Here is a 16,317-nt window from a genome sequence, read left to right as displayed (position 1 = left end):
CGCTAGAAAAGAAAGTATACTTGGCTGCTGTTGGGTCGAGTGTTCTGAATATGTCCACAAGGTCAAGTTGGTTGATTGTGGCATTTAGATCTTCCGTGTCTTTATTGAGCTTCTTTCTGGATGTCCCGTCCTTCACCGAAAGTGGTGTGTTGAAGTCTCCTACTATTATTGTGGAGCTGTCTATCTCACTTTTCAGTGCTGATAGTTTGTTTTATGTATCTTGCAGCCCTGTCATTGGGTGCATAAATATTTAATATGGTTATATCTTCTTGGTGTATTGTCACTTTAATCATTATATAGTGACCTTCCTTATCCTTTATGATGGATTTAACTTTTAAAGTCTATTTTGTCAGAAATTAATATTGCCACTCCTGCTCTTTGATTGTTGTTTGCTTGATATATATTTTTCCATCCTTTGAGTTTTAGTTTGTTTGTGTCGCTAAGTCTAAGGTGTGTCTCTTTTTGGCACCATAAAGACGGATCTTGTTTTTTAATCCACTCTGCCACTCTCTGTCTCTTTACTGGTGCATTTAGTCCATTTACATTCAGGGTAATTATGGATAGGTATGAATTTAGTGCTATCATTTTGATGTCTTTTTTTGTGTGTTGTTGACAGTTTCTTTTTCCCACTTAATTTTATGTGCTGAGTAGATTTTCCTTATGTATTGTCCTTTCCTCATATTTGTTGTTGATTTTGTTTCTGCCGAGTCTGTATTTTTCCCTTGTATTTTCTTTTGATGAGCAGGGTAGTTTGTCTCCTTTGTGGTTACCTTATTATTTACCTGTATTTTTCTAAATTTAAAACTAACTTTTATTTCTTTGTATTGCTGTATCTTCCTCTCCATATGGAAGGTGTATGATTACATTTCTTAGTCCCTCTTTATTATTCTAATGTTGTCTTCTTTTATATAATAACATCACTGTTACCGTTTTGAGCTTTTTTTTTTTTTTTAATAATCTTGCTTTGTTTTTTTGGATTTCCCTGTCTGGGTTGACTTTTGGTTGCTCTGCCCAGTGTTCTAGTTGTGGGTTGTTACCTGATATTATTGATTTTCTAACCAAAGAACTCCCTTTAGTATTTCTTGTAGTTTTGGTTTGGTTTTTACCAATTCCCTCAACTTGTGTTTATCTGGAAATGTCTTAATTTCGCCTTCAAATTTAAGAGACAGTTTTGATGGATATATGATTCTTGGCAGGCAATTTTTTTCCTTCAATCTTTTAAATATGTCATCCCATTGCCTTCTTGCCCGCATAGTTTCTGCAGAGTAGTCCGAGTTTATTCTTATTGGCTCTCCTTTGTAGGTGACTTTTCGTTTATCCCTCACTGCTCTTGTAATTCTCTCTTTATCTTTGGTTTTGGCAAGTTTGATTACAATATGTCTTGGTGACTTTCTTTTCAGAGTTCGATGAGCATCTTGGATAGATATCTTCTCAGCTTTCACAGTATCAGGGAAGTTTTCTGCCAACAAATCTGCAACAATTCTCTCTGTATTTTCTGTGATCCGTCCCTGTTCTGGTACTCCAATCACTCGTAGGTTATTTCTCTTGATAGAGTCCCACATGATTCTTAAGGTTTCTTCATTTTTTTTAATTCTTTTATCTGATTTTTCTTCAAATATTAGTGTCAAGTGATTTATCTTCGAGTTCAGAAATTCTAGCTTCTACTTGCTCAATTCTGCTCCTCTGACTTTCTATCGAGTTGTCTACTTCTGTAATTTTATTGTTAATCTTCTGAATTTCTGATTGCTGTCTGTCTATGGATTTTTCCAGCTTATTAAACTTTTCATTATGTTCCTGAATAATCTTTCTAATTTCTTCAATTGCTTTATCTGTGTGTTCCTTGGCTTGTTCTGCATATTGCCTCATTTCCTTCCTGATGTCTTGAAGGGTTCTGTATATTAAACTTATTTTTTCATTATTAATATTATTTTAATTGTGTTTTTCAATGAAAGTTTACACAGCAAATTAGGTTCCTGTTTGACAATTTCCATACACATTATTCAGTGACATTAGTTACATTTTTCACAATGTGTCAGCATTCTCTTTAATTATGTTCTGGTTGTTCTGTTTTCAGTACTCTAGTTGTCTACTCCCTTATCTTCTCATCTTTGCTTTAGAGTAATTGTTGACCTTTTGGTCTCATACAGATGCTTTTTTTAGTGGAGCACTGTACTTATGGATAATATCCTTAATTTTGTGTGCCAATCTGCTATTTCACTAAAAGGTTACCTCAGGATAGTTTCAGTTCCAGGTTTAAACAGGGCAGTAGTTTCAGGGAGTCCTCTAGTCTCAGCTGGTCCCGTAAGTCTGACCTTTTTTTTTTTTTAATAATTTTTATTGAGCTTTAAGTGAACGTTTACAAATCAAGTCAGTCTGTCACATATAAGCTTATATACACCTTACTCCATACTCCCACTTACTCTCCCCCTAATGAGTCAGCCCGCTCCCTCCTTCCAGTCTCTCCTTTTGTGACAATTGTGCCAGTTTCTAACCCTCTCTACCCTCCTATCTCCCCTCCAGACAGGAGATGCCAACACAGTCTCAAGTGCCCACCTGATACAAGTAGCTCACTCTTCATCAGCATCTCTCTCCAACACATTGTCCAGTCCCTTCCATGTCTGATGAGTTGTCTTCGGGAATGGTTCCTGTCCTGGGCCAACACAAGGTTTGGGGACCATGACCGCTGGGATTCCTCTAGTCTCAGTCAGACCATTAAGTCTGGTCTTCTTATGAGAATTCGGGGTCTGCATCCCACTGATCTCCTGTTCCCTCAGGGGTTCTCTGTTGTGCTCCCTGTCAGGGCAGTCATCGGTTGTGGCCGGGCACCATCTAGTTCTTCTGGTCTCAGGATGATGTAAGTCTCTGGTTCATGTGACCCTTTCTGTCTCTTGGGCTCATAGTTATCATGTGACCTTGGTGTTCTTCATTCTCCTTTGATCCAGGTGGGTTGAGACCAATTGATGCATCTTAGATGGCCACTTGTTAGCATTTTGTATATTAAACTTTTGTATTCTGCATCTGGTAATTCCAGGAATGCACTTTCATCTAGAAGATCCCTGGATTCTTTGTTTTGAGAGCCTGTTGAGGTGATCATGGTCTGTTTCTTTATGTGACTTGATATTGACTGTTGTCTCCGAGCCATCTATAAGTTATTGTATTAGTTTACGTTTGCTTACTGTGTCATAGCTGCTTCCTTTGTTTTGTTTTGGTATACCCCTATGGGTTGCTTGAGTGAGCTAGCTTGATTATTTTCACCTTTGGAGCTCTGATGTCCTGTCCCCAGCTGGCTAGAGCTGTTATCAGGTATATCAGTCTAGGAGTCCATTCAGTTTTCTTGTATGAATTCAGCTCAGGTTTCCAGGTAGCTGATCATGAAGTGAGTGGTACAGGCTCTGTCCTACAGTCTTAGAGGGGCAGGGGTGATTGGCGTTTATACCGGTATCTGATTGCAGCAGGGGGTCATGCTCTGAACAAGGCAGGGGGCTGAGAACCGACCCTTGAGTGTCTCTGAGGAAAACGCATCCCTGTTCCCTAGAGTGTGCAGGTGGGTGGGTTCTGCACAGGGACCATGGGCACCCAAAGTTTTTGGTTGTAAAGACTGGGAGGTACCAGTTATCTCTGGACCCCTATCACGGGTGGCTGGGTGACCTGAGTGGAGCTACCAGTCCTTAGGTCCCTGATGTGGGTAGGTGAGGACCTTTTTTAATAGGCAAAGCAATGTCAAATGTCAAACACCCTCCTCTCTACCGCACAGCTGAAATGGTTGGAGTTTGCCAACAGGGGCCTATTCTCCCGAAATAGGCCCACACAGGTCCATGCAGAAGGGAAAGGTGCTCAGGATCCACAGACGGTTTATGCCTGGACAGGGGCCGCTTCTGTCGTGAGCACCCCCAGTTAATGGAGGTAGAAAATTATCTTTTCCCCTCAGTTGCAAATTTTTTCCTTCCCCAAGGCTGGGAGGATGGCTCTAGGTGCTCACCAGGGCCTATCTCAGGCCCAGGGATTCAGCTGCTGAAGCTGGCTTGTGGGTAGAGGGGGTGCAGTAAAGTATACACAAGTACTTAGCTTTTGCCGAGAGCGCCGTTCTTCTCAGGTACCAGAGGTGTGAGTAGGCTGTGAGGCTGGCTGCTTCTCCCTGAGGGAACTGCAGCCAAACACTAGGACCAGCGAGCCTCCACCACCGCTGCTCCGGGAATGGTGCCTGAGGGCTCCCCGCGATTCAGGTCCAGTAGCTCCTCTCCACTTCTGAACGGTCTCTTCCTCCCCCTGCCCCTCAGTTCATTGTCTAAGCTTGCCTTTGAAGCTCAGGGCTCCCAGCTTGTCACAAATATACTCGTTTCACTTGTTTTTTTGGGTCTTTGTTGTAAAGAGGGCTCGCCGGAAGCGTCTGTCTATTCTGCCATCTTGGCTCCGCCTCCCGAATTTTTAACATAGTGAACAAGACCTCAGGAGCTGGCATCTTCCCTGGTCTCACCTCAAGCCATTTCATCCTAACTTACTTGACTCAGGCCATGCTAACTTTGCTTTGTTGCCATCTCTGTGTTCTTCCTTGCCTTCCAGTCTTAGATTCAATGACACTTCGCCAGAGTGGCCGTCTCTAGCCCCGACACTAGGTGGTGGTGGTGGTAATTGTCGTTCCCCTATATGTCTTCATAAGTATTTTATAATTTTTCTTCAAAGCACTTATCACAGTTATAAATATATAGTTACTTGTGTAAAACTTTGCTTAAAATTCAGCGATACTTCCTCCTGAAACTGAGTTATTGCAGATTTTCCCCGTGATTTACAAATGTTTTCACAGACTCTCATAATTTAATTACAGGATATTTGAAAACCTATCTTATCCACAATTTTGACTAGTTTGCACTGTACAAATATGTATCATTTAATAAAAGCCCTTACGAGACCGGAGTACTCCACAAAAGGGAGGGTGAATGGGTCTAAGTTTAATTCTGTTTCAGAACTTTGTAACTGAGAATTATTTGATATGTCTGTCTTTTAGGAAAAGAAAATTACGTCAACTTCAAATTCAGATACAGAAATGAAATCTGAACAACTGCCTCCTTGTGTGAATCCTGGCAATCCTGTGTTTTCATGTATGTTGGACCCAAAGACACTGTGTACAGCTACCTCACTGTCAAAACCTCAGATGATTATGTATAAAACCAAGTCAAGTGATTATGGTGAATTTTCACCTATACCACAGTTTCTTCCCTGCAATTATTCTCCAAAAGATCAAGTGTTCTCAAGCCGTATCAGAGCAACTGGATTTTATCAAAACAACACTCTAAACACTGCACCTGACAGAACCAGAACCCTTGATTTCCCTAATTTTCAGCATACTCTATAAAAATATGTTCCTTTGTACGTTTAAAGGAAAATATACTCAGAAAAAAATGAGTTTAAATATAAAACTAAAATACCTAATTTGGAATATAAGAACAGTTGGACCAATTTTTTTTTTTTAATCTTTAAGAAATAAAGCTTTTCAACTAATAACCGAATGACCACTTTGATCTGAATGTTTTCCACGACACTGACTTCTAGAATAGAGTGTGTCCAGAACAGCAGAATAGACAGTGGTAGGGGTTTTAGTGCATCCTCCAAGTACTTGTGCTCCGAAAGCTTCAGAAGGCTTTCATGATCTGAACAGTCTGCTGAGTATATTTACCAAGATGAAAAAACACAGGATCTCTAAAAAAAATTCTTTCTGAATTAAGAAAGATTCTGACCAGTAATTTTCCACTTTTCTGTTATTACAACTAATGGCTTAGAACTCAAGAAATGTTAGTTCCCACTGTTAGGCTGGTTGAAGAGAAGAACTGTTACTCATTCATTCATTCATGAAACAGTTCTTGAATACCCACTATAAGCCAGGTACTTTGCTATGCAGATGAAACCCTGGTGGTGCAGTGGTTACCAGCTCAGCTACTAACCAAAAGGTCGGTAGTTCGAATCCACCAGACGCTCCTTGGAAACCTTATGGGGTAGTTCTACTCTGTCCTATAGAGTTGCTATGTGTCGGAATCTACTCGATGGCAATGGGTTGGTTTTTGTTTATGCTATGCAGACAGGGACACAGAAATAAAAGACAGTAACTATTTATTGTTTCAGAGTCCCTGGCTGGTACAAAAGTTAATGTGTTCAGCTACAGTGTGTTCAGTTGGAGGTTCTAGTCCATCCATAGGCACCTTGGAAGAAAGGCCTGGCAATCTACTTCTGAAAAATCAGTCATTGAAAACCCTGTAGAGCAAAGTTCTGCTCTGATACACATAGGGTAGCTATGGGCTAGAGATAACTTGACAACACCTGGTTGGTTTTTATTTATGGTTGCAGGGCAGCTTAGTGGGAAAGTGAGATTAGCAAATTAATAACATAATTTATGTAATGTAAAGTATGCACAAGGTCTTTCAGATACAAAGAACTGCTCAAACTGAAATTGAAGAGATGAGGAGAAGCATCCTGATGAAGATAAAACTGAATTAAAGGAAAGGTCGTTACAGGCAGAAAAAAGTACATTCATAAAAATACCAAAAGAATGTGATATACTTTAGTAAATGCAATTAACCTGATATATCTTTAATATAGTGGGTGATGAGTTATACAGCTCTTCAAAGTCTGTGATTCCACTGTACACAGAGATTTATTTCACCTGCTCTCTGTTTAAATCATATATTCAGCTGAATCTGAATACCTTTTTTTTTTTTTTTTTTTTACTTTACTGGGAAAAAAAACAAAAACACTGTTCTTACTTTTCCTTGTGATTTCAGGCTCAGCATATTAACATGTTTGGTTAGAGTAAGTTTGTGAGTCACTATGGGGTCAGAAAAATTGAATCTTCAAATTACAAAAATTGGTCTGATGTGAGGAAACAACTCAGACTCTGCAGACTTATCAAATTTTTCCAAATACCCCAAAAATTAATATTGGCTAATAGCACAAGAAAGAAAATTAGTTTTCCTCACCTCCTCCAAAACATCAGTGAGACACTGCATGAGGTTTCTGAATGAATGATGCAACAAAATATGAGTTTTCCAGCCTTTTCTCCCTATATAAACGATACAAACCATTTTCCCCTTCACAGTAGGTGCCCAATTTGTGGCAAGTGAATTATTTATTTTTTTTAATACACATACATATATATACATCTATATAAACCAAAAAAAAAAACAAACCCAGTGCCATCGAGTCGATTCCGACTCATAGCAACCCCATAGGACAGAGTAGAACTGGCCCAAAGAGTTTCCAAGGAGCGCCTGGCAGATTCAAACTGCTGACCCTTTGGTTAGCAGCCATAGCACTTAACCACTACACCACCAAGGTTTCCATACATCTACATACACATACATATATACATACATGCATATATACACATACATATATACATGTATACACATATATACATACATGGAAACCCTGATGGTGTATATATATACATACAGATACACATATATACATATACACGTACACACATATGCATATACATACACATATATAGCATATACGTCTACATATATACATATGTACATATACACATACATATATACACATGCGCATACATATATACATATATATGCATACATTACACACATACATATGTACATATATACACATATACACATACATATATACATGGGCATATATACACGCATATGCATATATATACATACATATATATGTTTATGTATTTATACTTTTTTTTATGTATTGGTTATTATTAGGCACGATCGAGGCAGTTCCAACTCATAGCAACCCTATGTACAAGAGAATGAAACATTGCCTGGTCCTGCACCACCCTCATAATCATTGCTATGTCTGAGCCCACTGTTGCAGTCACTGTGTCAATCCATCTTGTTGTGGGTCTTCCTCTTTTTCGCTGACCCTCTACCAAGCATGATGTCCATCTCCAGGGACTGGTCCCTCCTGATAGCACGTCCAAAGTACATGAGACAAAATCTCGCCATCCTTGCTTCTGAAGAGCATTCTGGCTGTACTTCTTCCAAGAGAGATTTGTTCGTTCTTCTGGCAGTCCATGGTATATTCAATATTCTTCACCAACACAATAATTCAAATGTATTGATTCTTCTTTGGTCTTCCTTATCACTGTCCAGCTTTCGTATGCATATGCAGCAGTTGAACATACCATGGCTTGGTGCACCTTAGTCCTCAAAGTGACATCTTGCTTTCTTACACACACACAGATATATATATATATATATATATATATATATATATATATATATATATATATAAAATAAAACATACCGTATAGCAGTGTTATGGGGGGAAAAAATAGGATTAGAAGGAGAAAGACCGCTTGGGCAAGGGATTATTTTAGGGAGGATTAGTCCGCAACAGTCTCTAACAAGGTGATGGTTAACCAGACACCTGAAGAAAGTAGAGGGGATATCTGGGGAGAGGAGAGCTGTCACGAGGCAGTTGAATATGCAAGTCAAGTTCAAGGGAAAAGCCTAAGTCGAAGAGATCAATCTGAACAGCACCCACACCAAGATGTGATTTAGTCAGGAGACCAGGTAAGACAACAAAGTACAGAAAGAAAAGGGATGTGAGGACTAGGCTGTAATCAACTCCAATATTTAGAGGTCAGAGGGATGAATGAAGATAGGAAGAAATGAGACCAAGAAGAAGTGAGTACTAAAATAGGAGGAAATTAGGAAGATTGTGATGCTGAAAAAAAAAAACACAAAAATACTCATTAACAACCTGCATTATGCAGATCACACAACCTTGCTTACTGAAAGTGAAGAAGACTTGAAACACAGGTGAAAAACAGAAACCACAGCCTTCAGTAGGATTACACCTCAACATCAAGAAAACAATCCTCACAACTGATGCACTGCATTGGGCAAATCTGCTGCAAGACCTCTTTAACGTTTTGAAAAGCAAAATGGCATCTTGAGGACTAAGGTGCTCATGACCCAAGCCACGGTGTTTTCAATTACCTCATATGCATGCAAAAACTGGACAGTGAATATGGAAGACTGAAGAAGAATCGATGCCTTTATGGTATTGGTGAAGGATATTGAATATACCATGGACTGCCAAAAGAATGAACAAATCTGTCTTGGATGAAGTACAGCCAGAATGCTCCTTAGAAGTGAGGATGGTTAAGATTTCATCTCACATACTTTGGACATATTATCAGGAGGGACTAGTCCCTGGAGAAGGATATCATGCTTGGTAAAGTAGAGAGTCAGTGAAAAAGAGGAAATACCCTCAACCGTGAGATAGACTGACATAGTGGCTGCAACAATGCACTCAAGCATAAAACGATCATGAGCACGGTGCAGAACAGGGCAGTGTTTTGTTCTGTTGTTCATAGGATCGCTATGTGTCGGAACCGACTCGACGGCACCTAACAACAACAACGGTAGCACCATTATTTGGGAAGAATGTTTTTATCATGAAGGAAATTGGAATGTCCGTATCATTATTTTAACTTTATCACCACTTCAATCCAAAAGTCCCTTGCAGACCGTAAGAGATTGCTCAAAAGAGGTCAAGTACCTCATGAATACAAATGAGTGTCTGTTGCGTTTACACCAAGATTTTATTTAGGGGATAGGGACAAACATATTAATATATAACTACTTAAGATTTTCCTTTCCTCTGCTTTCTCATAAAAAAGAATTCTTTGCCCTTAGAGTAAATATTGGGTAGTCTTTTATTTATTAACTGGGATGGTAAAGGAAGAGCCTGAGAAAAGACTGGGTTGATCAGTCTTACAAAGGAAAGGGAACTGCCAGCTCAAAACAGTTTTAAGGTCAGAGTGAGAAAGATGCCTAGGAGGTTTGTGGAGATGTTTTTGGGTAGCTGTGTTTTTTTAAAGGACTGAAAAGAATATTTTTTGTTGAATAGAACTCCCTTTTGGTGTTTGGGTAAGACAGTTCGAGAAATGATTAAAATTTTCACCAGAAGGAAGCCCATCTTTATTTGGGTGACATTATTTTTAAAAATAAACAAACAAACCAGGGCTGATCATAAGAAAAAGCAATCCTGCCTCATCAGAAAGTCTGATAACTCAACACAACTGCTACAGAAGTTATCAAAAACTGCTTTATAGAAGTAAAATTTTCAAGGTGACTGTACTATGCTATTCTTATTCAAAAAGGTGTTGCATTAAAAAAAAGGGAATGGCCCAAATCATCTCCCAACATGGATGAACCTGGAAGACATTATGCCAAGCGAAATATGTCAATCACAAAAGGACAAATACTACATGATCTCACTTTTATGAAATGACAAGAACAGGCAAACATACAGAGACCTGGTGGTGCAGCGGTTATATGTTCAGCCGCTAACCCAAAGGCTGGCAGTTCAAATCCACCCTGTGGCTTCATGGGAGAAAGGATCTGGCAACCTGCTGCCATCAAGATTACAGCTTAGGAAATCCTACGCGGCGGTTCTACTCTGTAACATGGGGTCGTTAGGATTCAAAAATTGACTTGACAGGGAAACAACAACAGTGTTCTTTGGTGGTTGCCAGGAGCAGGGAGGGGAGAGGGGCATCATTCTCTTTCTGGTGATGGGAAAGGTGACGCTGAACGTGAGTGAAGTTTGCACACCTTAACTAATGCGATTGATGCCACTAAGTTACACACAATAAAAACGAGGAATTAGCAAATGCCACGTTACATGTAATTTTGCAACAACCACAAAAAAAGCAAAATAAAATAAAAGGGGCTGCAAATACTGATACTACTTAGATACAACCAGTCACTTCACAGGATTAGTTTTCTTGGTTTGAAGAATTAGGGTCATGGTCTCAGGGGACAATCCAGTCAACAGGCATAATACAGCTCTTAAAGTTTAAGCTCTACTTTGTACTTTGGTGGGTGGTGTCTGCGGTCTTGAAAGCTTACGAGCGGCCAGGTAAGATATCACTAAAGGGTTCTATTCATCTGCAGCAAAAGAAAAAGAAGGAAATCCAAGAACTGGAGTAGGAACCAGACTCCAGGACTAATTATCTCCATGAGCCACTGCCTACTCTACCCTGAAACCAGAAGAACTAGATGGTGCCTGGCTACCACTACCAAATGTTCTGATTGGGGATACAACAGATGTGTCCTGATAGAAAGGGAGAAAAATATGGAATCAAACTTCAAAAAAAATTTTTTTATTTTGCTTTGAAGTTTTTTTTTATTGTGCTTTAAGTGAAAGTTTACAAATCAAGTCAGTCTCTCATACAAAACCTTATATACACCTTGCTATATACTCCTAGTTGCTCTCCCCCTAACGAGACAGTGCACTCCTTCTGTCCACCCTGTATTTCCGTGTCCATTCAGCCAGCTTCTGTACCCCTTGGCCTTCACTTCTCCCCTCCAGACCAGAGCTGCACACATAGTCTCATGTGTCTACTTGATCCAAGAAGCTCACTCCTCACCAGTATCATTTCCTGTCTTATAGTCCAGACCAACCCATCTGAAGAGTTAGCTTTGGGAATAGTTACTGTCTTGGGCTAACGGAAGGTCTGGGGACGGTTACCACCAGGGTCCTTCTAGTCTCAGTCAGACCATTAAGTCTGATCTTTTTACGAGAATTAGAGGCCTGCATTCCCACTGCTCTCCTGCTTCTTCAGGGATTCTCTGTTGTGTTCCCTGTCACGGCAGTCATCGGTTGTAGCCAGGCACCATTTAGTTCTTCTGGTCTCAGGCTGATGTAGTCCCTGATTTACGTGACCCATTCTTACTCTTGGGCTCATACTTACCCTGTGTCTTTGGTGTTCTTCATTCTCCTTTGATCCATGTGGTTTAAGACCAATTGATGCATGTTAGATGCCCGCTTGCTTGCATTTAAGACTCCAGTCGCCACTCTCCAAAGTGGGATGCAGAATGTTCTCTTAATAGGTTTGATTATGCCAGTTGACTTAGATGTCCCTGAAACCACGGTTCCCAAACCTCCACCCCTGCTATGCTGGCCTTCGAAGCATTCGGTTTATTCAGGAAACTTCTTTGATTTTGGTTTACTCAGGTTGTGCTGACCTCTCCTGTATTGTGTGTTGTCTTTCCCTTCACCTAAATTACGAACTTCAAATTTTTAAAGGGGCCAGACTTACTGAACCCATTGAGGCTAGAAGAATCCTTGCGACTACTGCCTTGAGATACTCTTTAAACCTTGAAGCAAAACTATTCCTGGAAGTAAACTTTAAACTGAATAGTAGTTTAGCTCAATAAATTAAAAATGCCACCCTTCAGTATTGTACTCTTTCACAAAAATATCTCTGTGAGGCCAAACAGACAACAGTTACTGGAAAGCACAGATGAGATGGTTGGGGGTCGGGGGACAGGCAGGAGTCTAAGTTTAATGGGAGTGAAACAGCCAGAACACAAATGAGAATCTTCACACAATGTGAAGAATGTAATCAATGTTACCAAATATTATGTGTAGACTGCTGAACAGGAACGTGTTTTGCTGTGTACATTTTCACCAAAAATACAATAGTTTTTAAAAAAAGTAAATGGGGATGCTTTTATGATCCACTTGAATGGCAACATGATAAAATCCTATAAAAACTCATCGCCAGTTTTGTTTTCCTAAAACTCCTTTAAATACAATCTGTGAACTGTGACAACGACTACATGCAAAAAGGAACCTGCACTGTTGTGCTTAATGCTTGCATCACCTCCCAGTGACACAACATAACCGGTGGTGCAATGCAAAGCGGACACCACGATGTCCTTACTTCACATCTCGTCCTGTGCTGCCTTGTTCTCTCCTGGTCTACTTACAGGTACTAGAAAACTTACCTTCACCAGATAGTGTTATGAAGTATGATCAACATTCTATAACTACAGTCAAAGATAAGGTTTTCGAAACACTTATTTCACTAAGCTGATTTGGTCTAACCTCATACAGATGGTGGCGAAGGTATTCATTTATTTAAAAAAGAACACAAATATTCTATGCATTTGGCAACTAAGTAAAAGCCTATCAGGATTGATTATACCAAAGCCTACCATTCAGATAATGAAAAAGTATATTTAATAAAATCCAAAAATACTTTATAAACACAATCTTTTATTTGAAAATTTCACATTGTTAAAAATTAATCAGTAACAAATATTTGTTAGTTACAAGGGCAAATTCAGTTCAATTAGAAAAAATATATAATTAAGGTATGTGTTAACATAAAGAAGAAAAAAATGAAAATTGATTCTGCACAACCAGCTGTAGTATGTAGAGATCCCTAATGCCTCCAGTTATTTTTTAACAATGTAAAATCATACCTAGTTGCCTCTAGAAGTCATTAGGATTTTAGTTCTGTTCCTTGAATTATATTCCGAATCTTCTCAGCATCATTTTGTACAGTTTTGTTGGATGGATCAATCTTCAGTGCAGCTTCATAATCCAGCAGGCCTGTATTTATATAGAAATGGTGATCAATAAAGTGAATATTTTATAAATATTTTTCTAATCTAGATGATATTTTTCAAAAATAATAATCACTAAGGACTTGGTTCAGGACAACTACTAAGTTTTAATGTTAATGCAGACTCTGATCTTCACACATGGTAACATCTCTAACTGCAGAAAATCTTCAATGATTTCAGAAATAATTACAGTGATTTCATTTGGGTTCAGTAATAAGCAGTTACTTTAGATTCAAGCAAAAATAAGTTAACAGCTTAAACTCATTAAAGTATGAACAGATTCAATAAAACTTTTACATATCCGAAGGGCATTCTTATCACTAAAGTGAAAAGGTAATAAATGGTACCTCATTTAGAAATTCCAGATTTTTTAAAATAATTTTTTATAGACTCACAATTCATACTCTGTATGATACAGACGAGTTTACAATATGTGCTTTTTTTCTGGAGTTATATCTACAGAATTCCTTTGAGGAAAACTGGTTGAAAAGGAAAGCACTGTGGTCTGGTTGTTAAAAAATATGTAACCAAATTTAAATCTTTACCAAAAAAGCAGTGAAAAAAATATTTTAAGAGTAAAAAGCCTGAGTTCATCTATCAAAAGTACTATTAACTGGCCATATCGCTTCAGGTAAATCACTTAACTTCTCCAAGCCTCCATTTTCTCATCTTTAAAATCAGGGTCCTTGTAGCTCAAATAAGTCTATGATGCTAATTTCCAGACACTGGTTTATAATATTTCATTCATGTCTTGACTGCTTTTGTCCTCATGAGGCTGGTGGGTAAGAAACTAAAAAAAGGATGGGGCATGTAAACCTAATTTGAATGCTCTGGTTAGAAAAATCTCCTAAAAATGGCAGGACCAAGTTTAAAAACAAAGTTAGATTTAACAAAATCTGTAGGCTGGAAGCCGTTCTTTGCCAAGGCAGTGTCAAGTGTAGGTTGCATGAAGACGAAGGGGGCATCTGGGCAGTAGATATGGGAGGAGGAATTGCTGAAGATAAATGCTGGCTGCTATAAAATTCTGCCTTTGGGGCAACATGAGTAAGTGCAAATAACCACTAAATATATTATTTAAAACGCAAAAAAAAAAAAATTAATACAGTCTGTTCTTAATATTTGCCACAGTTGTATTATATAAAGTCACCATGAACAGTGAATTAGCAAACACTGATTCGTAAGGGAAATTCAGAGTTAGCTCCCTGCCCTGTCTGGTCATGTTTTCATCAACCAATTAATACATAACCTTGTTTTACGTAGGTCTCTGTCTAAAGACACCTTATTTTCCTGACACTGGGTAACGTGACCATGCATTTCTTTGACTTTCAGCCTCTCATCAACGCTGTCCACCACACCTTGTTTACTGGTCGTAATCTCGTGGATCCATAAACATAGCCACGTCCATCTCTTCCTTAGCTTCGTCACATATTATAGATGTTCCTTCAGCACTGTCTGACGTGGGCTCATACACAGATCAAGGCACTCCTCCCCTTCTTCTGGATGAACCACACTGTGGACTCATCAACACCGAACTCACAGCACTCCTGCCTGAACAAAGCTATCGACCACTTGTGCGTCCTTGGTAAGGCACATCCAGCCTTCCCGGCTCACTAGTGTGTTCACTAGACAGCACTTCAGCACTGAGTCTGGGAGCCATTTTAAACAGCACAATCACCATCAAGGCATAAAAATGATAAAAATATGGCACTAAAGAGATATACGTTTACGATATGAGAGCTGAAATAAAAAGGCAGAGCATCACCTTGTTTGACTTGAGCCTCAGCTGGGAATGCGACTGTCCGGCAACTCAAGATTCTTTACCATTCTGCATGTGTGTGCAAGTGACTGCGAAAGCACCGCAAGTACCGGTTTGGGGGCTACAAACATATTTTAGTGAGCAAGCAAATTTCCCAATATGGAATCCACCAGTAATGAGGACTGACTTGTGTATACTATGTATGGCTCCTGTACACACAGGGCTCCCACAAAATTTTGCCTTTGGGGCAATGTGAGTCACTGCAGATACTCACTAAATATGTTAATTTAAAATGCAAATAAAAAAGAAATACAAGCTATGGCTTCTATACACTCAGGGCTGAATTACAGGCCTTGAAAGGATGTGGCTACTATAAGTTAAATACAGTCTCACAAATATAAGCAGTACTCATGCTCTGTGGCAGATTAGTTATTTCTGAGCTTATGTGTACATACAGATTATGACCAAAGAAGCTCACTTTTAAACTTCCCATTACATCTTAAGTGACTCATTTATGTCTTTATTACATATCTTTCTGTAGAAAGCTCTGGAGCCCTGGTGGCACAATGGTTAAGAGCTCAACTGCTAACCAAAAAGTCAGAAGTTCAAATATACCAGCAGCTCCTTGGAAACCCTATGGGGCCATTCTACTCTCTCCTATAAGGTCACCGTCAATTGGAATAGACTCAACGGCAATGGGTTTTTTTGGTTTTCTATAGAAAAGTATTTTCCTAGACCTGAACTTGTTCACACTCTGCATTAACTCCCTTCTAGAATAATGAGAGTTTGAAAATACTTCAAAATCATTTTGCAGATGATAAATTCCAAAAGGTAAAATAATGGAGTCCTAAAAAATTATGATCCTAAATAATCACAATGACATTTTTTCAGTTCCATTTAACTTGAAACTGAAAGCACTGCCATCAATTTACCTTCTACGTACAGCTCCAGCTGACAGAATGCTGCTCCCCGCCTTACATGGGCTTTCATTCTCGCATTAGCATTGTCTGCAACAGGTGGTGTCAGTAAGTCCAGTGCCTTACAAAATACATATCATTAATAAGGGAAAGACAGGATTTCCGAACTGAAACTTGAACAAAAACACAGTAAAAATTCTAACATTAAAACAAACCTCAAACCCTCACCATTTAAATTTCTGGTTTAGCTGGC

The 16,317-nt window shown here is 39.0% G+C and overlaps 1 protein-coding gene across 1 annotated transcript in view; it reads right to left on the bottom strand.

Moving 5' to 3' along the window:
- Positions 1–8,989: 8,989 nt before the first annotated feature.
- The window catches only part of DNAAF4 (dynein axonemal assembly factor 4), a 44,914-nt gene continuing 37,586 nt past the window's right edge, over positions 8,990–16,317 (bottom strand). The window contains exons 8-9 of the mRNA XM_003418325.4: positions 16,080–16,185; positions 8,990–13,377 (exon numbers count right to left, since the gene is read on the bottom strand). Coding sequence (XP_003418373.2) covers positions 13,268–13,377; positions 16,080–16,185 — 216 coding nt within the window. The 3' untranslated portion in view covers positions 8,990–13,267. The remainder of the gene's footprint in view (positions 13,378–16,079; positions 16,186–16,317) is intronic.

Source organism: Loxodonta africana, chromosome 13 (assembly GCF_030014295.1).
Source record: "Loxodonta africana isolate mLoxAfr1 chromosome 13, mLoxAfr1.hap2, whole genome shotgun sequence".
Lineage (NCBI taxonomy): Eukaryota > Metazoa > Chordata > Mammalia > Proboscidea > Elephantidae > Loxodonta > Loxodonta africana.
Note: the sequence above shows the minus strand (reverse complement) of the source record. Positions and strands in the feature narration are given on the sequence as shown.